This window comes from Bactrocera tryoni, unplaced genomic scaffold, assembly GCF_016617805.1.
Source record: "Bactrocera tryoni isolate S06 unplaced genomic scaffold, CSIRO_BtryS06_freeze2 scaffold_7, whole genome shotgun sequence".
Lineage (NCBI taxonomy): Eukaryota > Metazoa > Arthropoda > Insecta > Diptera > Tephritidae > Bactrocera > Bactrocera tryoni.
The window spans coordinates 2,537,318-2,564,382 of record NW_024396366.1 but is presented as its reverse complement, the minus strand read 5'-3'; the positions used below and the strand labels follow the sequence as shown (position 1 = coordinate 2,564,382).

The window sequence follows — 27,065 nt, the reverse complement described above, 5'->3', positions numbered from 1 at the left end:
AATCTTGCATATTAAATGTACTTAACACATTATTTATATAAGCTGATTGACTCATAGGATAGGGAGGATGGAGTCATGTGTAGAAGTTCACGCAAGTGAGGAAAGTTCTCTGATCGCCATTCACTTGGGAGTGGCCAGAAACGATTCTTTTACACATGGCTCAAGCAGCTCACTACTTCCGGTCTTTGACCAAGTATCCTCTGGGTAGCCTAAGAACATCCGTTCGAAGGCGAGCTAAAGTGAGAAGGCGAAACATTCCCTACAAGGGTTGTGCGCTGGGTTTGGGACCCGCCACATAAAAAACACCCCCAGTGAAGAGCTACAACCAGACTCGGATGAGAGACCCCCTTTTGATGACGACCATGGCAAACGAAATAAGGACTACGAATTGAGGGCATGCACCTGGAATGTCCGGTCCCTTAATTGGGAAGGTGCCACTGCCCAGCTGGTTGATGTCCTCGTAAAGACAAAGGCTGACATCACCGCCGTCCAAGAAATGCGATGGACGGGACAAGGACAGAGACGAGTAGGTCCTTGTGACATTTACTACAGTGGCCATATAAAGGAGCGCAAGTTTGGTGTGTAGGATTCGTGGTGGAGAGAGAGACTCCGTCGCCGATACTATCATTCACTGCGGTGAATGAACGTCTAGCCACAATCCGCATCAAAGCGAGGTTCTTCAACATATCGCTGATTTGCGCCCGCACGCCCATGACGGAAGAGAAGGACGATGTGACCAAAGATGCCTTCTATGAGCGCTTGGAGCGCGCTTATGAGAGCTGCCCCCGCCACGATGTCAAAATCGTGCTTGGCGACTTTAACGCCAGGTTGGGCAAAGAAGGTATATTTGGCACTTCGGTCGGTAAATTCAGCCTCCACGACGAAACATCCCCAAATGGGTTGAGGCTGGTTGACTTCGCCGGGGCCCGAAATATGGTTATCTGTAGTACTAGATTCCAGCATAAAAAGATTCATCAAGCTACCTGGCTGTCTCCGGATCGAAAAACTACCAACCAGATCGATCATGTTGTGATAGACGGAAGACACGTCTACAGTGTTTTAGATGTGCGTGCGCTCCGAGGTCCTAACATCGACTCGGACCACTATCTTGTTGCAGCTAAGATTCGCACCCGCCTCTGTGCAGCAAAAAACGCGCGCCACCAAACACAAGGAAGGTTCGACGTCGAGAAGCTGCAATCAGCGGCCTCAACACCCGCGCCGTTAGTTCTGCTTTCTCCAGGCTGGACAAGGAAGCACAGAAAATGGGTCTGGCAGTGAACGAGGGCAAGACGAAATATCTCCTGTCATCAAACAAACAGTCGTCGCATTCGCGACTTGGCTCTCACGTCACTGTTGACAGTCATAACTTTGAAGTCGTAGATAATTTCGTCTATCTTGGAACCAGCGTAAACACCACCAACAATGTCAGCCTAGAAATCCAACGCAGGATAACTCTTGCCAACAGGTGCTACTTCGGACTGAGTATTCAATTGAGAAGCAAAGTCCTCTCTCGACAAACAAAAACCAAACTCTATAGGTCACTCATAATTCCCGTCCTGCTATATGGTGCAGAGTCTTGGACGATGTCAACAACGGATGAGTCGACGTTGCGAGTTTTCGAGAGAAAAGTTCTGCGAAAGATTTATGGTCCTTTGCGCGTTAGCCACGGCGAATACCGCATTCGATGGAACGATGAGCTGTACGAGATATACGACGACATCGACATAGTTCAGCGAATTAAAAGACAGCGGCTACGCTGGCTAGGGTCATGTTGTCCGGATGGATGAAAACACTCCAGCTCTGAAAATATTCGACGCATTACCCGCCGGAAGCAGAGGAAGAGGAAGACCTCCACTCGTTGGAAGGACCAAGTGGAGAAGGACCTGGCTTCGCTTGGAATATCCAATTGGCGCCACGTAGCGAAAAGAAGAAACGACTGGCGCGCTGTTGTTAACTCGGCTATAATCGCTTAAGCGGTTTCTACGCCAATTAAGAAGAAGAAGATTGACTCATATACATTTGATCTTCTGTTCTCTCTATTTTTATTCCTATAAAATATCGAATATCTAACAAGTCAATCATTTTGAATTTACTCATTAAATATGATTTAAATTTAGACATTGTAACAATATTTTCAGTAACTATTATAACATCATCAACATATAATAATACATAGATATTTTTAGAAATATCTTTTTTGTCTTTATGTAAATACAACGATCGACTCCTGTATTTACAAATCCTACTTCTTTTAAAGAATCCTCAAACATTTGAAACCAGCACCTAGCTGCTTGTTTAAGACCATAAATAGCTTTATTTAATTTACAGACTGTATTATCATTATGTACTAACCCTTCAGGAACTCTCATATAAATTTCTTCTTTTAAAATTCCATTTAAAAATGCTGATTTTACATCCATATGATGCATTTTTAAACCATATTGATTTAAAAGCGCTAGCATTAAGCGAAAACTAGATATTCGTGCAACAGGTGCAAATGTTTCATCATAATCTGTTAAGTATTCTTGGGTAAAGCCTCGTGCTACAAGTCTAGCTTTGTACCTAACTAAATTACCACATTCATCTTGTTTTATTGTAAACACCCACTTGCAATCAACAATATTTTTGTTATCGGGTTTTGTTACTAATGACCAAGTATTATTTTCAGAATGTGATTGCAATTCATCTTTCCCAATAAACTCGATCACTTCGATGTTTTACTTTTTCATAACTAGTTGGAATACCATTGAAACATGTGTGAGCATTCATTAGGAATTTTTCTAATAATCTATATGACAATTTAGGTTTATCTTTTAATCTTTCACTTCTTCTGATTACGTCAGAATGTTGCGAGTTATCTCCAGTATTTATAACTGGATCGGCATTATCTAGATTTATGGAATTTTCACTAGGCTGCTCATCTGTATTTAAAATATCAGATTTATCAATATTTCCTTCCATTCCCAATGGAATAACTGACTCTTCATTCTTTGTATTCTCATACAAAGTTTCAACTGTTTGCTCTTTATCCGCATTTTCCAACACAGAGCCTTCAACTTGATCATTACTTTCAAGTTCCATGACAGAGTCCTCAAGCTGTTCAGGACAGCTATCTGCAGTCCTAGAATTTAAAACATTTGTTTCATCCACCACAACATCTCTAGCTGTCATAAACTTCCTTGATTCCACATTCCACAATTTGAGACCATTTAGTTCATATCCAACAAGTATACACTTAATTGACTTCTCATCAAATTTTCGCTTTCTCACTTTATTGTGAACATATACTGTTGAACCAAATATCTTAAGGTATTTCAAAATTGGCTTTTTGTCATGCCACATTTCATATGGTGTTTTCTTTCCGCTATGCAATGATCTACTTGGGCTTCTATTTATCAAGAATGTCGCTGTTAAAACAGCTTCACCCCAAAATTGTTTACTCATATTAGCTCCATTAATCATTGCCCGAGCCTTTTCAGTTATCGTTCTGATCATACGCTCAGCTACACCATTTAATTGTGGAGTGTGGGGAATCGTTAAATGATAGCTAATGCCTTTTTCTATACAGAACTCTCGCATTTCATTAGAAAGATATTCCCCACCATTGTCAATATATAGGTTTACTACTTTCACATTAAAGTGAGCTTCACCTTTTGCAACAAAGGCTTTAAACATAGAAAATACATCGGACTTGTATGTTATTAAATAAGTCACACAATAATGTGTATACTGATCTAGAAAAATTACATAATAATTCTTATTATCAATTGAAGAAGGTGTTATCGGACCACAAACATCCGAATGCACTACAAATAAAGGTCGTTTTATATTTTCTTTATCTTTAATATTTTCAAACTTAAGTCTCGATTGCTTTCCAATAATACAAGCCTCACATAGTTCAGTATTTAACTCTATTTTCTTTATTAAATGATTATCACTAAATAAATCATTACGTTTAATTTCCATAAATTTGCCAAGACTAATATGCCCCAACCTTCTATGCCATAAACGATACTCAGCCTTGTTTTTAATTGTTGATAGATATATTTTATGATTTACTTGAAATTTAATAACCGAAACGTTATACTCACTGTTTCCATCGAAAACCAATTGGCCATTCTTTGTGACTCTGACACTTCCTGGATTAAACTCAATGGTCATGCCAGCTTCTTGCATTTTCTTCACTGATAAGAGATTGTGCGGCACCTCCTTGCTGTATAGCACATCTTTCAAAGCAATTTCATTACCACAGCATTTCAGATGAACCATGCCTTTCGCTGTAGCTTTAATGCATATACCATTTTTCGCCGTAGCAATCTCCACAGGTGTTGTCAAGTCATGGTAATCAGCAAACAATGCAGCATCTTTGATGAGGTGTTCAGAAGCGCCTGAATCAATTATAAACAAAATGTCGCTCTCTTCTGGCAAACTACTCATACTCCTCATCATAAAAGCAAATCCCTGATTTGGTTGAGTATTTGCTAATTGAGCCTGTTTCTGCTTTTCTTTATTTTGATTATCTAAACTTTTCTTAAAAATAAAACAATCCTTTTTATAGTGGCCTGCCTTGCCACAATGAAAACATTTAGAATCTTGCTTAAAATTCTTTTTAAATGGCTGTTTCTTATTTTTAAATTTTGGCTTTATTTTAATCTCTTTATTTTCTTTTAAACTAACAGCCTGCAATACCTTACCACTCGTGTCCTTACTGACTGTTTTTAATTTAATTTCGTGATCGAGGAGACGGGTTTTAACGAATGCTAACGTTAAATTACTCTCTGATAAGGTTTCGATCGCTGTTATTACTCCATAAAAACTGGATGGAAGAGTTAAAAGTAAATGGGATACCTGGTCCATCTCATCCAGTTTAGCACCTGCCGCAATTAAGTTTGTCACTAGCTCGTCAAATACATTAAAATGATTTAATAAATTTGTGTCGCTTTTTAACTTCAATGCCAGCAGTTGTTTCCTGATTGATAATTGTGAAGCTAAGCTTATGCGCTCATATATAGCATCTAAATTTGCAAATATTTGTTTAGCGCTATTTTCGGAGTTTGCAAAAATTAGAAAAGAATCACTAAGATATTCTATAATTATATTTTTCGCACTGCGCTCCTTCTTTTGCCACTGATCAGTTATTTTTTCTGGCACCTTCTCAACTACCTTTAATAATTCACTTTCTTCTAACAAAGACTTAACACGAAATTTCCAAGTTGAATACTTATCTCCGTCGAATGGTTTTATGTTTCGTTTTGGTTTTTCCATTTCGATCAGCAAAGAATAACGGCGTAGCAAAACCACAAAACGTCTGGATGTACATATATCACTGTGTATACACACAAACAAGCAAACCAAGTACAGTTCAAGCTACGTTCCAAGAAATGCCCGCTGTGTGTAAAATGCAATACGCAATACGCAATATTGTGAAATTCAAACGTTTATGTTTTTATGTGTGTCTGCAGGTATGCAAATTATAAATCACAATATTTATCTATTCACTGCAACTCTTTGCACAGCCACTTCACTAGTCCACACTTGCACTTATTTTATTAATATTACCAAAGAACAAATTAAATAACCGCCATATGTGTCTGGGCCCATAACCTGATGTTTTATATACAAAAATAGACCATGTAACTTCAGCAAACCCACAGACAACTATGTAAATAAAATACTTGGAACATCAGATTTAGATTCAAATAGACATTTATTTATTCACTGTTCACGTCTGCACACGCTCGCCTCCTACGAAAGACTTAAAACTAACGACAGATGCCGATCGCGGCATACCAGGCAATTACACACACATATGCATATATACACATATATGTTTATTCTCTCCAGTTTTCATCATTGGAGACTTTTGCCTATTTCTTCTTACATTATAGATTTACAAACAGATGCCGATCGCGGCATACCAGGCAATTACACACACATATGCATATATACGCATATATACACATATATGTTTATTCTCTCCAGGTTTCATCATTGGAGACTTTTGCCTATTCCTTCTTACATTATAGATTTACAGTGGTTATGTTCAACATTAATCACGGAATGAATACTGCAATTGTAATATGCGTTGCTAATAATACTAATTCGGTAATATCATCAATTTACTGTTGCTGCTTAATACATCGGATAATTTCAATTAGTGTGGAATGGAACCGTTCCACCTGACCATTGCTTGGACTGTGGAGGGTTGGTATAAAAAACTGACTAATGGAAAAACTGTCTCTAAGCAGTGTTATAATAGCTTTTGATTTCAGGGCTTTTTCATTGTCGGAAACGATAGTTTTATTATTTGCAACCGTCGATTGCGCCGAAGAAAAGCTGATAATATAGAGTTTTGAATTTCATCCGTTGGTAACGTTAGGGTTAATAGCACTTTTTAAATACTTAATGAGACTTTCTACAGAATTGTATGCGATAGTGTGTCTAATAATTTTTTGAAAAATAATCTTTGCACTTTTACTGCATGAGCCTGATTTAGATAACAAAAGCTTATTTCTAAGCTGATTTACGGAGTTCCTGACTGTCTTTATTACGTTACTTGATGATATCTCACTATGCATAGTTTCGAACGAGGCGATCTCTTTAAGTCGTGAGAAAACTGTCTTGATAGTGCATCTGCTACTTTATTTTCTCTTCCGGGCTTATAATAAAATTTAAGTGAAAATTCTACAATAAATGCGCGCCAACTTTTCATTTTGTTCTTTGGGTTTTTTTCTGACATCGCAAATATTAAGGGTTGATGGTCAGTAAAAATTTTGATATCCCGTATTCCTTATAAATTATGGCGCAGTGTTTTCAATGCCCACACTATGGCAAGTAATTCACGTTCATTTTGGGACAAAACCGCACCCAGTGCCTTCGACAAAGCATCGTTGTAAGGTCAAATGGTGGGTTACAGTCGGGATATTGAAGTAAAACGTTCTCAGAAGCTAAAATATGCTTAATTTTTTCGAATGCATGTAATACTTCGTCGTCAAGATTTGTTTGTTTCGAAGGTTTTGAACCCACCTGCCCGTTTTCACCGTAAAGATACAGAGTTAACGGCTTTACGATATAGGCATAATCCTTTACAAAACGTCGATAATATCCGGACAAACCGACCGGAAGGAACGCAGCGTTTTGGGGGGTTCATAATTGACGATATCATGGACTTTATCGGTGCAAGTTCTTATGCCTTTTTTAGACACAAGAAAACTTTAAAACTGTACTTCCATTTTGAAAAATTTTGACTTTTCTGGCGACACGCGCATTCCAGCATTTGCAAGCTTTTGTAGAATATAATCGATATGCTTTAAATGCGATTCTTCATTAGGGGAGTATATGATTGTGTCGTCGACATAAACTTGGCATAATTTACCAATAACTTCGAGTAGAACATAATCGATAGTCCTTAGGAATATACTGGGTGCGTTCCTCAGACCAAAAGGTAGCCGACAAAATTCGTATTTCCCGTTATTAATACTGAAAGCGGTTTTTTTCCTGTCCTGTTCGCTCATTATAATTCGATGGAGTTTGGATTTTAGTCCTAAAGTTGTAAACCATTTTGAACTTCTTAATTTAGCTGATATAACACACGTATCCAGGATTGGGTATCGGTCAGGAATAGTGTTTTCATTGACTTTTCTAAAATCAATTACCATACCTAAATTAGGCTTTCCATTTTCATCAACGCTTTTGCTTAGAAACGACGTGCATTGGAGAATTGTAAGGTGAACAAGATTCTTGGATGATACAATCTTTAAGAAGCGATTTTATCTCGTTGTTAATAAATGGAGCTATTGATATCGGGTATGGATAGCTTTTGGTGTAAATTGGATCTTCTGCAGTTGTACGGATACGGGCCTGAACTCTAGTATTGGGCATTAAAATGTTATTTATAATCTTACGGAATTGGGGTTGATGTTTTGCTGGTACTGAGTCTTCTTCTATGGTTATTAGATTTACGGTGTCACATGAAATAAAATGGAATTTAACTTTACTAATTCGCCAATCGATTTGCTTTAAATCGTACCCGATAATACCGTCAATCGTGCTTAAGCTTGGTATCAAGTAAAACGTTGAGGTATTTTCTAAAATGGTTATTTGGCATTATCACCATTTATCAATTTTAGTTTCAAACTATTTTCTAATTACTTAATTCCTTGAATAAATGATAATGGCTTAATATAATTTTTTGGTTTACCTGAGTCAATAAGAATGCGAAGCTCCTGACCGTGTTTGGTCTTTTTTGTTATAAGCCGCAGGAGCGATTTTAGTTTAAATAATTGATTTTATCTTCACATTCCGATATCGCGATATCAGCTTCATCATAATTATAGCGAGCTTCTCCATTTTGATTACAATTGTCATCAATGCTTTGGTGTTCATAATCATTCGAAAATAACACTTCTTCTGTCACAAAATTAACTTTCTGCTTCTTATGAAACGGCAAACGATCAGATAGTAATCGATTATTTGCGCCTTTTGGGGTAAAAAGGAACTCCGCGAATTATTACGTTGCCTGTAAAAGCTTGAACCAACTTCCATCAGGATAGGTTCATTTAAATTATGGCTTTTCGTCTCTGTCGACTGACATTGGTGTAAAAATGGAATGAACAAAAAAGCTTATTTGAGTTATCTAATGCAAATGCTTCTGCGAATTCATAATGACTTGTTTGAAACCCTTGCGCAACTGCCAGTGCTGATGCTGCCAGATCTGCTTATTAATGATCAAAGATAACGTTTTGTCTATTCTATTGTGGTAATCAGTGACAGACAAATTATACTGCCTTAAAACGATTAACTCATTTTCTAATACTTATAGCGGTCTTTTATCTGAATAAGTCTAGTCAAGCCTAGCTATTATTGCTTTAAAGTTTGGAACAGTTTTAAACGATGCAAGAGTGAAGTTAGCAGATTCGATAATTTTATTTTTAAATATTCCCATAGCAATATAATACGTCTCTGAACCCTTTTTGTAGTAATTCATAGCGAATTGTGTAGCATTTCGCCAACATTGGTAAGAAGCAGAATCACCTTTGAATTCAGGTAAAGATTTAATCAAGTCTAAACTTGCATTATTTTGAATTAATGGATTTATAGCTAAGGGAATGTATTGTTCTACGCTCGGTGGATGTAACTTGTAAACTGCTAAATTTAACTAACGCAACTGTTTTGCGAATTCTAACTTAGTGCGCTCATTGGTTTCGTTAACAATTTACAGGACCTGCTCTTCACTGACACTCATTTTACAAATTTCCTTTGGTTAGACTGAATTTATTTGAAAAAGATATTGGTACTTCTTATTATCAAAAAGATCTTAATTAAAAATTATAATTAACAAATTTTTTGTCGGCAAGAAAGAGATCACCACACAAGACAATTTTCCTCAAAGCAAGCTTAGAAACTCTTACTTGAAATGTCAGAAAGACAAAAATTTTTCACACAAATGTATAGAAGAAACATAATAATTTATTTATTTATAATTATTTATAATTTATTTTCATATATATTTATTTCAATATTCCGCACTTTAGAAAACTTTCAAATATTATTTATAAGCTAAAAAAAATAAATATTTTCTGTCACCAATTTTTACCGAAAATGTAGCGAAATTGTAACTTTAAATTCCGACAATATGTTCAATTATGACCACGTGTTTTTTCGAAACATTTTCAAACTTTTTCACAGTTTAATTATCAATTATAACTTCATATTTTACTTTAGTCCACTATATCAAAAATCACTTAAAGTTTTTCGTTATCCTATATTAGATATTTTTCTGCATTGAGCTGAAGAGATTATAAAGATTCTATGATCCTCCAGGTAATACAGCTAATCAAGATTTTATGGTCCGTTTCGGTAATACAGCTAATCAGGATTCTATGGTCCTTTTCGGTAATATAGCTAACAGGATTCCATGGTCCTTTTCGATAGAGCAACTTCTCAAGATACTATGGCCCTTTTTTTTTTTTTTTAATTTGTGCGTGTTGGCCGCCAATTATATTTTCGTGGTTGCACTCGTAATTTATTATTCAATTACTATTTATAACACAGTACAACAGCTAATCGGGGGGTGAGAAATTCCAAGTCAGGGTGATGGTATTAGGTCAGTATAGTAAAACCCTCAAAGGGTTTGGCGTTCGTATGTGTCAGTTTTTTTTATGACCTTTTAAATTTCACAGTACAACAGCTAATCTGGGTGGTGAGAAATTTCAAGTCAGGGTGATGGTACTAGGTCAGTATAGTAAAACCCTCAAAGGGTTTGGCGTTCGTGTGTGTCAGTTTTTTTTTATGACCTTTTACATTTTTTCCTTATTCCCAAAATGTTATAGTGAACGAAAATTGGGTACCAAATATAGTGTGTAAAAGCTACAACCGTCTAATGGATTGGAAAAATAGATAATAGTGGTAGCGAGTTACGTTAAACTACGTTTTTGCCAAAATGTTACAACTAAGCGAAAAAACATCAAGATAAGGAAAAAATTTAAAAGGTCATAAAAAAACTGACATATACGAACGCCAAACCCTTTGAGGGTTTTACTATACTAACCTAGTACCATCACGCTGACTTGGAATTTCTCACCCCCCAGACAATAATCCAAAAAAATGTTCCACAGTGTATTTATATTAATTTTTATTAAAAAAAACCTTTGGGTACAATTTTTAAGTTTTACAAGGATTCAACTCCTCAATTTTGCGTTTGCTCGTTACCTTCTAACTCTGATTCAACAACTAGCGCGAGTATTTTTCCAAATTATTAGTACCGTTATGCAATTAATGCTAATGTGCTGGAATGTGAGGATTGTGAAAGTCATCATAACTATTTACTTTGTGGTTGGCGCAAGGCTGCTGCATTTGACGGCCAAGCATCAAAATTCTTACGTTATCCCAGGAATAAGAAAATGGAGAACAAAATAGATCAGTCAAAAGCGATTTCCAACATAACCCAGCATACGAAAATGGGTAGCAAAATCAATCATCCAAAGATGACTCCTTAATTTGTACATGCCGGCCATTGTTATGTCGCTGCCTTCTTACAAATGTTCATGTAGTAGGCTTCACGACGCCATTTACAGTTCACTGTCGTGCAGCCATGTCGTGTCGCTCTCTATGTGTTCAGCACATCACTTCTCAACATAGCCTCCTTTTAGCTCAATTCGCAGTGGTTCGTCCCAATAAATAAGTATAGTAAAGCCTTGTAACCGCTTTGATAACAACTATTGAGTTCCTAATATATGTTCTTTCCTGACGAAAACAGAACTTTAACCAACTTTTTACTATTTCGACTGTTTTTGGTCTGTGTTGTGAACCAGGGGATCCATATTTCGTCGATGGGCATGAAACAACGCAAAAACTATGATACTGGCACTGTAGGATTGTATATCCGTATAAGTGCGTAAAAAGCATTTTCATGACAGAAATACTCGTAGATTTGTAGGTTTACATTTTTCTTCAGAGGTGGAGTCAGTTTTATAAATATATTTTCGAATCTTAATTGAACATTTGTATCGAACACAGTCGCTCCGAAATACCAGTACACACTTTAAATTACTATACTCCTAATGCACTGTGAACACTTAAATAAAATAATTATTATTTAAAAATATCCAAGAAAACTTTGAACTTAAAAAATTTGTTTTATTCTTTTTAAAGGTTATCCGTTTTATAGAAATATTATCTTTGTAACTACACATATACCAAAATAATAAACCAAATCGCATAACTGTTCTCAAGTGTTGTAGCATGCAAACACCCACTCTTTCATAAGTTATGAGCAATTACATTTTTATATACATATTTATTTCACACAAGTTATATACCACTTTACCACCTTCACATCATATATTACCCGCAATTCATTTGCATGCGAGAATAAAACAAAGTGAGTGTGAACATTCCGCTTCACATTTAACCCTTTGAAGGAGTAGACGTGGTTAACAACCTCCAAGCGATTTAGGAGCTTTTTTTTACAATGTTAAGAAAGTACATCTGTATATATTTTACTTGCCTTTGGCCAAACGTAAAATGCCACTTAAATTCAAAATTTAGAATATCAAAAAATATTTTTCAATGGTTTCGTGGCGTAATATATGAAATTAAGTTACACTAAAATATCATCATTAAATATTGGCTGCTTAATTTTTAGTAAATCTGAACTTAATTTTCAATAATTTTGATTTAGGTTGCATGGATGCATTTTGAACAATCTGCAATATTAACGGTGCATAATCATGTGATTACGCGCAATCCACGCATCAGCGTAACACACGACAAACATGATCGACATCGGACTTGGTATTTACATATAAGCAATGTACATGAAGAGGACAAAGGACGTTATATGTGTCAGATAAACACAGTAACCGCTAAGACACAATTTGGATATCTAAATGTGGTCGGTGAGTATCTGAAATAATTTGGGGAATAAAACATATATTCTCAATGTTTACTTAAACTGTTAATCTAACTGTCAAATAAGTAACTTTTACCTCAGCACAAAAGTTTATTTAAGAGTAACAACTATTTGTATAATATAAAATCAAGAACAATGAAGTTACATTAAACTTTAAATTCGGAGAATGGGCTGTAACTGAAAAGGGGAAAAGGGTGTAAATTCATTTTCAATACAAGAAGAATTGTTGCCATATTAATGAAAGAAGAGGCAAAACTTAATATTTTGAGCATTAAAATATAGTATATCCAATATTATACGTTTATGTAATCTTTATACTCTTGCAACCAGTTGCTAAAAAGCATTATAGTTTTGTTCACCTAACGTGTTATACGTATCAACTAAAACTAATCGAGATAGATATAAGCTTATATAATATATATAATGGGTTGTCAAAAAAATCTTGCGGTATTTTTATTGAACTTTTTTTTATTTAAATTGAAATGAATTTTTGATGACTCATGCCCAGCTCTTGACCGATGCTACGGCTGCTACTATGCCGGTCTCTTTCGACCAATTCAGCGATTTTATCGCAATTTTCGACGACAGGCCTTCCGGAGCGTGGCGCATCTTCGACCACCTCTACACCAGAACGAAAACGTTGAAACCATCGTTGTACGGTGGAAATGGAAACTCTATCGGGTCCATAAACTGCACAAATTTTATTGGCGGCTTGAGATGCATTTTTGCCTTTATCGTAGTAGTACTATAAAATATGCCGTATTTTCTCTTTATTTTGCTCCATGTTTGCGACGCTATAACTCACTAACGACTTAAAAGAACACATGTTAGCGCGTAAAATGAGCTTTCCAAAAAGGTATAGCATGACCCGATGCGACGAATAAAACTAGAACTACGCGCTTTCAGCGCCAACTGGCGAAAATACCGCAAGACTTTTTTGATGACGAGAAAAGGTGAACTCTGGGTGACTGTCTGTCTGTCCGTCCGACCGTCCGCCCGTCAGGCTGTAACTTGAGTAAAAATTGAGATATATTTATGAAACTTGGTATACGGGTTCCTTAGTACAAAAAAAAATTAGTTCATAGATGGGCGTAATCGGACCAATGTCACACCCACAAATCGTCATTAACCAAAAACATATAAAGTGTCATAGCTAAGCACTAAATTAAGATATTAAGCTGTAATTTTGTATATAGAATCACAGTAGCAAGGGGCGCCTGTGGGCAAAAAATTTTGGGCCTGCCCTTTTGCAAGCTTAATGTATGTACATATGTATCTCCTAAACCCTTGAAGCTACAACAACCAAATTTACAAAATACAAATCTTGTAAAAACTTCTACCGACAGTGTGAAAATGGAAACGGAAAATGAAATTCAGTTTCCAGTACACAAATCAAGAAGCAATTAATATAACGGGATAAAACTTTGCACAAATAAGGTCTTTAGTATGTGCCTCCTTATGACCAAAAACTGTTTAAATCCAATAAAAACTGTTCAAGCCGCTAGGTACCAAATTGTTGAACCACACCACTATAGTTGACTTTTAATCGAAAATGTCGGTCAATGTGTGATATATATAACTGAAATTAAGTGATAAAACTTTTCTTATAATGGTATGTCTGTACGTCAAAAATGGGTTGAATCGTAGTGGGAAGTATTACCCCCATATATTTAATATAAACATTTTCGAACTCCGGGGTGCGGGTGTACCGCACATATCGGCCAATATGTAAGTTATCCCAATGAAAATAAGAGATCGTGTTTTATTCATAACAGTGTGTGCCTTTGAGCGAAAACTTTGTCTAACCCCTGTATAACTAATATCAGGATTTTCGAACATCCGGCTGACTTTACTCTACATGGTTGGTTTTACACATTAAGTATTTCCCTGGCTTTGATTCTTGCAAGAGTATAAAATGTTCGGTTGCACCCGAACTAAGCCCTTCCTTTCCTTTTCTAACATGTATTTTAGATATTGAGGGACATACTTATACGTTACAAAGGCTACCAGTTTGAAAATCTGATATTAGGTATATGAGAGGGGTATGTCATACATTTTAAGAACGGTGGGGGGGACAAAAAATTCAATATCTTTGGAATGGTATGATTGAACAAAATTTCTTCGAAGATTATTAAAGGTGAAACTTTTCAGTTTTTTTAGCTTGATGAACACATGAAAAATTTCAATTGTTTAACAAAAGTTATGTAAATATTACTGTTTAAACAAATGGATAATGAAAGAATGCCTATAATATAGCACGAAAATTTTTCTTGACTTTATATAATTTCATCCATTTATCTCAAGTAGTTAATGAGAATATAATTTTACAATTTTATTGTGCTCTAATGAACTGCTAATTTTCAGAATCGGTGATTTTGCGAAATTTTCATGAACCACTTGACGTGGTTTGACCCATATCTAACGATTTAATTTATTGAGTTATCGCAATTTTAGTAGTTTTTGACGAAACCGTTATATCAGGAGTAAGCGTGGTTATTGTCTGATTTCATCAATTTTGACATTGTCGGAGGGTATACTAAAAATATGTTTATTAAACAGTTTGAATAATTTGGCTTGAGTGGTTTGGGAGATACATGTACATATGTACATATACGTTAAACTTATTAGATGGCGGAAAGAAACGATTCCTACTACCAAGTAACATTCTTCTATCCTTTAGTGCAGCTTTGTTATGATTCTTCATAGGTTCCGATTAATTGTGTTGTAATACCAACATCCCTATGTTACCAAGAAGCGTGTGTACCAGAGAGCTGCAACGAATATGATTAAACAGTCGTGCCAAAAGCACAATAAAATCAATTTAGTTCATCATAAACAACATTGTTGATCAATTCGGGTACCCGCCAGCGTCAACTGATTTGATGCATCATGAACAATATGTTCTTCAGCAATCATGATCGAGTAAACGGTATGGCTGGCTTCGGTTGAAATCGTATTATGTCAGCTCATAGCGTTGCGACGATTGTTTGAATCGATGTGAAACTGCTGGTAAACTACGAGTAAATTACGTGTAGACTACGAGTACAGCAAATTTTCTGCTGGATTGATTTGAATCATGTGTGGTAAAAAATGTATCAGCTTTAAACATGTACGCATGTTACAAATTTTCGATGCGTAAAAAATTCCATCGAGTACGTACATACATTTGTTGTATGTATATATTCGATGGAATTTCCATTCTATACATATTATTGTGAACAAAAATGTATTACACGTTGCAGTTCTCTGATGTCTACCAAGAAATTTTACTTAAATTACAACTTGCAAAGAGGGACCAACAGGCAGGAAGATATATTGATAATTTATATATACTCCTATATATATCTCGCTTGATTTTCTTCTTCTTCTTCTTAATTGGCGTAGACACCGCTTACGCGATTATAGCCGAGTTAACAACAGCGCGCCAGTCGTTTCTTCTTTTCGCTACGTGGCGCCAATTGGATATTCCAAGGATAGCCAGGTCCTTCTCCACTTGGTCCTTCCAACGCAGTGGAGGTCTTCCTCTTCCTCTGCTTCCCCCGGCGGGTACAGCGTTGAATACTTTCAGAGCTGGAGTGTTTTCGTCCATTCGGACAACATGACCTAGCCAGCGTAGCCGCTGTCTTTTAATTCGCTGAACTATGTCAATGTCGTCATATATCTCGTACATCTCATCGTTCCATCGAATGCGATATTCGCCGTGGCTAACGCGCAAATGACCATAAATCTTTCGCAGAACTTTTCTCTCGAAAACTCGCAACGTCGACTCCTCCGTTGTTGACATCGTCCAAGCCTCTGCACCATATAGCAGGACGGGAATTATGAGCGACTTATAGAGTTTGGTTTTTGTTTGTCGAGAGAGGACTTTGCTTCTCAATTGCCTACTCAGTCCGAAGTAGCACCTGTTGGCAAGAGTTATCCTGCGATGGATTTCTAGGCTGACATTGTTGTTGGTGTTTACGCTGGTTCCAAGTTAGACGAAATTATCTACAACTTCAAAGTTATGACTGTCAACAGTGACGTGAGTGCCAAGTCGCGAGTGCGACGACTGTTTGTTTGATGAGAGGAGATATTTCGTCTTGCCCTCGCTCACTGCCAGACCCATTTCTTTTGCTTCCTTGTCCAGTCTGGAGAAAGCAGAACTAACGGCGCGGGTGTTGAGGCCGATGATTTTAGGTGATACAAATAACCATTAGGTGCACAACTTGTACACTCTGTACTAGTTCGGCAATAGGGTTCACATTTTGTTAGAATTTTTCTACAAACAAATATTAACCTATGAGAGGGCCTATAAGAAAAGACTCGCGGGGGTGTGAGAATTGAAAAAAAATAATAGAAAATTTGCATGATCTTTTTTACTTGAAAGCTAAGGAAGACTTGGCGTAAACACTACATCCGCATATTCGAATTATTTGTGGTATTTCAAGCAACCGTTAACGTGAAAATTATTTTATGCCGTGCAAAATGTTGCCACAATTTAAATAGATTAATTAAAAAATAAATGTAAGTGAATCTTTTTACATTTTATTTGATTTTTAAATATATACAAACATAATCCCATCCCAAAAATGTTTTCTCTTATTAGTATCGTTAATAAAAGGTAGCAACTGTATGAAATAGGCTGTAAGACTCCAAAAATATATGCTTATTCTACATTTTATATGATGAAGAAAACTAACAACATTAACAAAATCTTCAATTAAAATATTAATTTGAAAACAATTAACCATTGTTGTATTTTATTTCACCGGTTTTGTTTTAAATAAAGTACCACCCAACATCGATGATTCACTCAGTTCCAGTGATGTTATTGTACGTGAAGGTACTAATATATCCTTGCGTTGCCGAGCCAGTGGTAGTCCACGACCAATTATTAAATGGAAGCGAGATGACAATTCAAGAATCACAATCAATAAAAACCATATAGGTAAGTACATTCATATATGTATGTATGTATCTTTCCAACATTGTATATACTACTATATATGTACATATATTCATTCAAATCATTTGTAACTAAAATATGGTAATTAAAATAATGTCGATTACACAGACGGTAGTTGCCGGTGATCTTCTATTTTAATTTTGTTTTAAACATTGGATGTTGATTAAGGTAAACAAAACAAATTTATTCAAATTTCACACTTTATTTGTTTAATATAAATAAAAATAAGAAATAAAACATAAACATCTAAATTCAGTAAGACAACACAATTACAACTCAAAGAAAACGGAAGATTATTTTTAGTTAAATAAAAGTTAATCTTAGTATTTTGTGGCAAACTCTCAATAATAGCTATATTTCTCCAACATAGTCTAGACAGCCATTGCCTCTTGTTTCGCTGAACTATCTAAATGTCGCCGAATTATATACAGCACAATGCGCAGAGGACCATTATTCTTCCGCAAAACCATTCTCTCGAACAATCCTAAGGCCGACTCATCAGATGACGTCATTGTCCATGCCACCACACCATATACGAGGACAGGAATAATGAGGAACTTGTAGAGTTTGATCTTTGCTCGTCAATAGAGGACTTTACTTTCCACTTATCTTCTCAGTCCAATGTAGCGCCTGTTGGCAAGAGTGATTCAGCGTTGGATTTTAAGGCTGATATTGTTGTTTGTATCAATGGTGGTTTTAAGATTGAGTAAACTATCTACGTCCTCAAAGTTATGAAGGTCAAGATTGACGTGCGAGCCAAGTCGCGTAAGCAATGCCTGTTATTTGTTGACAAGAGATATTTTGTATTGTTCACGTTCACAAACAGACCTATATGCTTCTCTTCCTTATCCAGTCTGGAGAAGGCAGAACTAACGGCGCGGTTGTTGTGGCCAATGATATCAATATCATCGGTGTACGCCAGCAGCGTACACTCTTATAGATGATTATACCTTCTGTATTTAGCTTTCAGTTCGTATTATTTTCACCAGGAATAGATTGAAGAAGTCACCGACAGGGAGTCTCCTCCGAACGTCTTATAGAAATCTTTCCCAATCTTGGTGGAGCTATTGGTGGTGGTCTATGTCCCGTATTAGCTATGCGGGGATACAAATTTTAGACAAAGCGTAATAGAGGCGGTTTCTTTTCGTGCTGTCGAAGGCGGATTTAAAATCGACGAGGAGAAGGTGTGTGTCGTTCTTCTTTTCACGGGTCTTTTCCAAGATTTGGTGCATGGTGAAAATCTTGTCGTAGATTTTTCAGGTCTAAATCCACATTGACAAGGTCCAATCAGATGGGCTTTTTTCACACACTACGCTCGATAAGACCTAATTTGCGATATTAAGGAGGCTAATCCCAGAGTAGAAGCTGATGGATGTTCTTCGCCGCCGTATTTGAATATTTCCCCAGAAGTATTTTTGTTCTTCAGGTGGGTGATTGCCCATCGAACGTCAACACAGTCGTGCAATGGAACATCTATTTCGTCCTCATCGAATGGGGAATCGAGTTAGTCATCTTCAGATGTTACACTTTCACTGCCGTTCCGCAGCATAACTTCAGCATGTTCTCAACATTAGTCACTAGATCACCTTTTTGGGTTTGCTCCGATATTGAAACCTTCCGGCCCCCCTTTTCGTAAAATTTTCGAAACTAATTCTGTCAGCCGGTTTCGCAAGCTATTCATACTCACGCATTTCGACCTCTTTTTTTTTGGTTGCATATACGTCTCGCTTCTTTCTTCAACTCTCGGTATCAATGCCACTCCGTTAGTAGCCCGAGCCGATGTTAGGTCCTCGGAGCGTACTCACGTCAAGGACACTGAGGACATGTCGTCCATCAATCACAACATGATCGATCTGATTTTAAACTTTCCGAACCGGAGACAGCCAAGTGCTTTTATAAATTTTCTTGTGCTGGAATCTATTACTATAGACAATCATATTTCGGGCCTATGAGTAGTCGATCACCTTTGGTGAGGTTTCGTCCTAAAGGCTGAATTTCGCAAGTATTGTACGAAAGATGCCTTCTTTACCCACCTTGGCGTTGGACGACGGTGATGTCGGCGTTTACCTTTACGGGGACATCAACCAGATGACCATTCTCACCTTCCCAATTTAGGGACCGGACATTCCAGGGGTATGCCCTTAAATCATAGTCCTTATTACGTTTGCTAGCAAGCCCTTTTTTCAATACCAACGCACCCTCGCAGCCGCACTTCTGGGGAACAGACGCTGCTTTAGACTTAGTTGTTACCTTTGCTAATAAGCGGTTTCTTCACAGGTTGGTAACTGAGTAAATATGCGCTATTCAGGCGACCAGCGACCGTTCTGGAGCAGATTGGTAACCCCAGCTCCTTTAACAATTGCGGAAAACTTTTAAATGGAAACTTTCTTACCTTTCTTAGAACTTAGAATGTCATTGTCAGTTTTTTTTTCGTCGGCCTCGACGATGATCTACTGCAATAGTTACAGTAAGGGACAAAAGTGTTCACGAATATATGAAATTTGAATTCGCTTGCTATTTCATAAATTTGAAACCAGTCTGGCAATATTTTTCTATTGTAAATTCTCAAGCGTTGCGTTAATTACATAGCTCTACAAAAAATTTTTTTTTTGTTGCCCTGGATTTCTGTGAAAATTTTTATGTTTTCAAGTGTCCAGATCACGAATATATATATGAAAGTATTGAATGTGCTCTTATTTTTATGATTTTCACAAATCTTATAATTTGAACAATAATCAGCTTTTTATTCATAAAAATCGATTTTATCAGTCATGATTAGGCTTCTGCACAACTTTTTTGCGCATGCAAACATCACGTGATCCCTACTCTTAGCGATCCCCACCCTTTGCTCCGCAGAACAGCTGAGATCGCAGTTATTCGACAATACGAAGTACCTCTACGTGAATCTAAATAAGTTCTGATAAGTTAATATTTCGTTTCAATCACTGCACATATTTAAATATATATTTGTTTTGTCTTTTAAAATATGAGTTCGTCAAGAAGAAAATGTAAATATAGTACTGATTTGTTTTGTTATTTTCGGTGTTTATTTAACAAAAAAACAACAACGAAACATCACAGACTTTGTTAAGGAGGCTTACACTGAATACTTCGGTTTTAAAATGGACAAACTAGAAAAATCATGGGTTCCTCATAAAGTTTGTAAGTTATGCGTTGAGTCTTTACGGTTATGGAAAAAAGGAGAACGTTCTGGATTAGACTTTGGTATTCCGATGATCTGGATGGAGCCTACAAATCATTTCGATGATTGTTACTTTTGCGTTGTTAATGCTAAAGGTTTTAATCGCAATCAAACATGGAGATATCCAGATTTACAATCTACAAAATGTCCTATACTACACAGTGAAAATCTTCCTCGGCCTATTTACGTTTCAAAAGAAATTCGAATGCCCTCAGAAACAATGATGTTACCAAATTCACAGAAATCGGGACAGTCTACAAGTGGAAGTGAATGGGAAGGTGAAACATCTACGCCCAAGTTATTTTCTCAAAATGAACTCAGTGGCTTAATACGTGATCTCTATTTATCAAAACAAGGATCAGAATTGTTAGCCTCAAGATTGAAAGAAAAAAATTTATTGGCTCCAACAGTGACAATTACGACATACAGGACACGAGAAAAAGAGTTATTGCGATTTTTTAGTGAAGATGAAAGTCTGGTGTTTAACAGAATATACATAAACCTACTGAGCGGCGACTTTTTTTGTATTGGTAGTCGAAAATTTCCTATGTAATCATAAAGCACCAAATTATGAAACAATTGTGCAAAATATGCTGACAAATTTTTGTACTCTAGGAGCAAATATGAGTATAAAGTTACACTATCTTCGCAATCATCTAGATAAATTCCCGGATAATTTAGGGAACTATAGTGAAGAACAGGGAGAGCGGTTCCACCAGGATCTAAAAGTAATGGAAGAACGGTATCAGGGTCGCTGGGATTGTCACATGGTGGCAGATTACTGCTGGTGTTTAAAAAGAGATTGTCCAAAGAAGAACTATAAAAGAAAAGCTAAAAAAAACATTTTAAGGGAATATAGTACACTCAGTAGTACGCGGTTATTTTTGCAGCGCAAATTCCTTTTTTACGCGAATTTCTCACTTTAACGCGATTGCTTTTTTTCGTTTTTTGCTTGGTTTAAACTTGCAGCAGAATTGGAAAATTATTATGTAGCAAATGATACTAATGCCGAACGTGCACGAATTTTTCAAAAAGAATTGAGTCTCTGCAAGTTAAGATATAAAGAACTACATCGGAATTTATTGGGTCCTAAAAGAAGCATTCAAACAAAATTAACTGAATTTATGGTGCAAATTTAGTGGGAGATGCTAAGTCAATCAGAACATCAATCCATAGTTCTTACTATTGACTCTGATACAAATTCTAGTGATATCAGTGCCGGCCATCAAAATAAGCGGCTAAGAATAATTTAAACTACCGATAATGACAGTGATTAAACAGCATTCAACGGTTTTTTCAATAAAGCTACCTATTTTCTATTTTCTTCTCTTTTATATATGGTTTTTGTTTTGTATTTTTTATTTTGTTATGAATGAATAAATCATAAGTCTGAAATTTGAAACTTACTGTATTATGTTTTTGAATATTTTTTTGCGCGTATATTTTGTTATACGCGATATTTTTTATATTCGGATCCGATTCGTCAGTTAATATTGGAAAACTAACCATTTTTACGCGATTAGTGGCAGAACCAAAAATCGCGTAAAAAAGGACTGAGTGTATAAGTTTTAAACATTTTTTTCTCTATTTACTTCAATGTTTGTTAATCTTTCAGAATAAATCTAATATTTTCAACATTTATGTCATTTTATTTCTTGTTTTCCGATTTTTTTGAATTAAAATAAAAATAAAGATTTTAAAAAAATTTAGAGCAGTTCTTACAAAATCATTGATAGTTTCGAGAATTGTGAGCATAAATATATCTAAAATTAGTCTCATATCCAGGGCAACAAAACCACTGTATACCAGTGTTACCAGCCGGTAGCACTTTTTTAAACTAACGGGACTTTTACTGTTTCTATGAGTCGAAGAAAACAGAAATAGTGTGTGAACAGTTTTGACCACAATAAGATTTTGTGCACAATTGAGTTCCAAGTTTAATTTTAATACGGAAAAGGTAAAGTTTTCTTATTTATTTAATTAATTTACATGTAATGTTTAAATATTTAAACCCTACCCTAAAATACCGCAGTGGAAACCAATAAAATCATTAGAGAGGTCCATGGAGTGAATGCCAGCTACAAAACAGTAAGAAGATGCCTAAAAAATAACGGGCTCAAGGCTAGAGCAATGGTAAAAAAACCTCTCTTAAGTGACAAACACCGTAAGGCTCGTTTGGAGTTTGACAAAAAATATGAACACTTCACAATCGATGATTGGAAGAGAGTGACTTGGTCTGACGAAACTAAAATAAATCGAATAGGATCAGATGAGCGTGCATGGACATGGATTGATAAACAGGTTGGTTTACAGGAGCGCAACATATGCCAAACCATGAAAGATGGAGGTGGATCACTGATGGCTTGGGGCTGTTTTCGCGGAAATGAGCTGGGTGTCCTTCGGAAAATCGATGGTATAATGCGTGCCACAGACTATATTGATATTCTGGAGGACTCATATCTTCCAAGTCTAGATATATTTGGACTCGAACGTGGCCAAGGAGATATTTTCATGCAGGATAACGATCCGAAGCATACCGCAAAAGTTACCAAATTGTGGTTTGTGGATAACGGGATCAAACTGTTCGATTGGCCTCCGCAGTCCCCAGATTTGAATCCCATTGAGCACCTTTGGGCGATTTTAAAAAGAAAAATTTTTGTTGAAAAGGATATTCCAAAAACGGTTAATGAGTTGTGGGAGCGGACCCTCCACGCATGGCAAAATATAAGCCCAAACATTTTAGACAACCTCATAAATAGTATGCCAAAAAGGATTTAAGCTTTAAAAATCGCGCGGTGGTCACACAAAATATTGACCGAACTTTTGAGTCTACGGACAAAAGTGTTCACACTTATATCTTCTGAAAATTAAGTATTTTTAATACGTTATGTTTAAATTTTAGAATTAAGTTATTGGATTTGAAAGCAAATTTACTACTCTTTTAAATGTATACATTATTTTTTTGTGTAAGGTGTCTAATAAAATTTCTAAGCTTTAAGAAAAATTTTGGTATTTTCGTGAACAGTTATGTCCTTTACTGTATGTTCCTATTATAGTTTGAAACTATTCGTAAGATTGAAGAAAATTGTATTTCATTGAAGTTTCTTTTTGAGAACTTCCGTTAATATAATCTTAAATAACACATTCATCGAATTTATTTGGTTTTCTTCCTTTTTTACAAATTTAAAATAAAATTGTGTTTTCGAAAAAAATTATTCTCAGTAAATATTCCAATTAATACAAAATCAATTCAGTTAGAAAAAGAATCGAAGTTTGAGTAGTTTTTACAGTTATATGGCTAAGCAAACAGAGTTGCAATTGTTTTGTCACGGCAGATTGTCATATATTTTATATTGTTTTCAAATGTTAGCGGCAAATGAAAAAGAAATCACATAAACCATTTCAAAATATGAAATTTCGTATTCTTTTCTTACTTCGTTTTGATTGTGTATGTATGCACGAACATATGTATGTATATTCGCTCGAGCTTCGTTATTTACTAATTGCAACTATTGTACATACATTGCTTTATCACTAATTATTGATGATTTCAGTGAACGAATGGGAAGGTGATACTCTGGAGATTACAAGAATATCTCGGCTTGACATGGGCGCCTACCTCTGTATAGCATCGAACGGAGTACCTCCAACAGTGTCCAAGCGTATTAAGGTCAGCGTAGACTGTAAGTGAATAGCATTTAACGAGCAATGTTTGTAAATACGGTACTGCCTCGCTTATCCCACATAATAAAAACCATGGGAGTGGCTTTTACCGAGTTATTGCACTAATCGATGTCAAATAAATTGTTCTCAATTTTATAAATAAAATTGCATAATATATTTGGGAACCATGTCGACTTATTAAATCCTATATACTTTATACTGAAATGCTTATTAACATAAACGCATGCAAAAACTATTATTATTTCTTTCTAAATATTTCATTAATCTGTGTGTTTTTTTCGGCAAAGCAGGCTTTCAACACAAAACGAAAATAATTTCAATGGGATTATTATTTTTCTCAGACAACTAAATAAATATGTTAAAATATTTAATAACAGCATTGATAGGCGCAAATATTTCATTCACTTCATCATCATCATCACAATCTTTCGATAAGTCATTGATCTTGTCCACATCATCCCACAATGTATTAGGGTTAATAAGACAATATCAAGACTTACGAATAAAGTCTACCTAAATTTTTATCCATGTCTTATTGCTCAACTACGACTACATGATACGACCTATCTCACGAGAGCGCAATGTAAATGATTAGCCAACACAGCTTCTACCGCCCGCTTTACTGTACGTTACTGTAGAATTCTCCACGAATTGAGTTTTCCTGTAGAAACGAGTCAGCTGATTGCTCTCTTACAACGCAGGGCTGCCAGCCTCGATATACTTCATTAATTATAAAAATTGTCTTCAATATATTCGAAATTTTCTTAAACTAACTCAATATCAGGGTCTACTGCTATTATTTATAAATATATAAACTATTTTAATAATTTGAATTCTGTTTTGATATTTTATTTTATGAAAAGTTATAATTGAAAAGTTAGAAGTGTACAATACTATATATGCGTATTGAGCAATGGCAACATTGTAACGCAAACAAAAAGAGAACAGCTGATTTCTAGATTGCCACTACGGGCTCAACTTTTGACAAATTTTGTTCACTACGGGCGGCAACTAAGGAAGGGCGGAGCGGAATTCGCTAGTTGTACTAATAACGAGAAAGTGTAAAGCGACCTTTAGGCGTAATTCCTTAATTTTTGGATTAAGTTCATAAGCAAATCTAGCAATTAAATATGACAAAAACTCTCTTTATTAACGCCAGTAGGTTAACAACGTTGTATTTTATTGGCTGTAGACCGGCGACAATAGGTATCAAAGTTTTTATTAAAATATGTAGTGTCATAACTAAGAAATAAATTAGGATACCAAACTGTATTTTGTTACTAGTGATCCATGTTTTGGCTGAATTTTTTTATAAGGTGGGCGTAGCTGCGCACTCAAAATGATTTAATGTACATATCCTTCAAACCGCTAAAGCTAACTCAGTCAAACTTGCATGAACAGGTGAAATTTGGACAATGGGGCTGCCACCGTCCACCTTTAAATGAAATCCTATATCTTAGGTACTATCCGAAGAACTTCAGCCAAATTTGGTACGTTAGACATTCCTATTACAAAATCGGTGAAATCGGACAACAACGACGTATAGTTCCCATATATTAACTTTAAATACCATCTGTTTCTCTCATTTCCAGTAATCAAACACTAAGAGCCAAAAAAGTGCCGAAATCATGCCATAACTTTTCAAGACCCCGGACACTAAATATCCGGATCCTAGTGCATTTGACTGATTTTATAAAGCTTATAATAGCTTCACCTGTATATATAATTATTCAGTGGTACTGAAACTGAATGACCTGACAAAAGAATCACAGTTTAGTAGATACAAAAAGAAAACATGAACTGTCTTCTTCTTCTTTAGTGGCGTAGACACCGCTTACGCGATTATAGCCGAGTTAACAACAGCGCGCCAGTCGTTCCTTCTTTTCGCCACAATTGGATATTCCAAGCGAAGCCAGGTCCTTCTCCACTTGGTCCTTCCAACGGAGTGGAGGTCTTCCTCTTCCTCTGCTTCTCCCGGCGGACACTGCGTCGAATATTTTCAGAGCAGAAGTGCTTTCGTCCATCCGGACAACATGACCTAGACAGCGTAGCCGCTGTCTTTTAATTCGCTGAACTATGTCAATGTCATCGTATATCTCGTACAGCTCATCGTTCCATCGAATGCGATATTCGCCGTGGCCAATGCACAAAAGACCATAAATCTTTCGAAGAACTTTTCTCTCGAAAACTCTCAACGTCGACTCATCAATTGATGTCATCGTCCAAGCCTCAATATCATATCAATATCATCGGCACACGCCAGCCGCTATACACTCTTACAAAAGATTTTCCCTGCTGGAGTAAGTTCTGCAGCTCCAATTATTCTCTCCAGCAGCAGATTGAAGAAGTCGCACGATAGGGAGTCGCCTTGTCTGAAACTTCGTTTGGTATCGAACGTCTCGGAGAGGTGCTTCCGATCTTGATGGAGCTTTTGGTGTTGCTCAACATCAGTTTACACAGCCGTATTAGTTTTGCGGGGATTCCAAATTCAGACTTCACACCGATGAAGAGGTGGTGTGTGTCGATTCTCCTTTCACGGGTCTTTTCAGAGATTTGGCGCATTGTGTTGTTAATTTGCCAGGTCGAAAGCCACACTTAAAGATCCAATCACTTTGTTGACGGTGGGCTTTAATCTTTCACACAATACGCTCAATAGAACCTAATATGCGATGTTGAGGAGTCTTGTCCCACGATAGTTAGCGCAGATTGTGGGGCCTCCCTTTTTGTGGATTGGGCAGAGCACGCTTAAATTCCAATCGTTGGGCATGATTTCGTCTGACCATATTTTACAAAAAAGCTGATTCATGCTCCTTAGATAAGAT

At 36.2% G+C, this 27,065-nt stretch overlaps 1 protein-coding gene across 1 annotated transcript in view; it reads left to right on the top strand.

Annotated features, from left to right (window-relative positions):
* The first annotated feature begins 12,147 nt into the window (after positions 1–12,147).
* The window catches only part of LOC120781641 (lachesin-like), a 97,372-nt gene continuing 82,454 nt past the window's right edge, over positions 12,148–27,065 (top strand). The window contains exons 1-3 of the mRNA XM_040113872.1: positions 12,148–12,398; positions 17,181–17,339; positions 24,114–24,242. Coding sequence (XP_039969806.1) covers positions 12,191–12,398; positions 17,181–17,339; positions 24,114–24,242 — 496 coding nt within the window. The 5' untranslated portion in view covers positions 12,148–12,190. The remainder of the gene's footprint in view (positions 12,399–17,180; positions 17,340–24,113; positions 24,243–27,065) is intronic.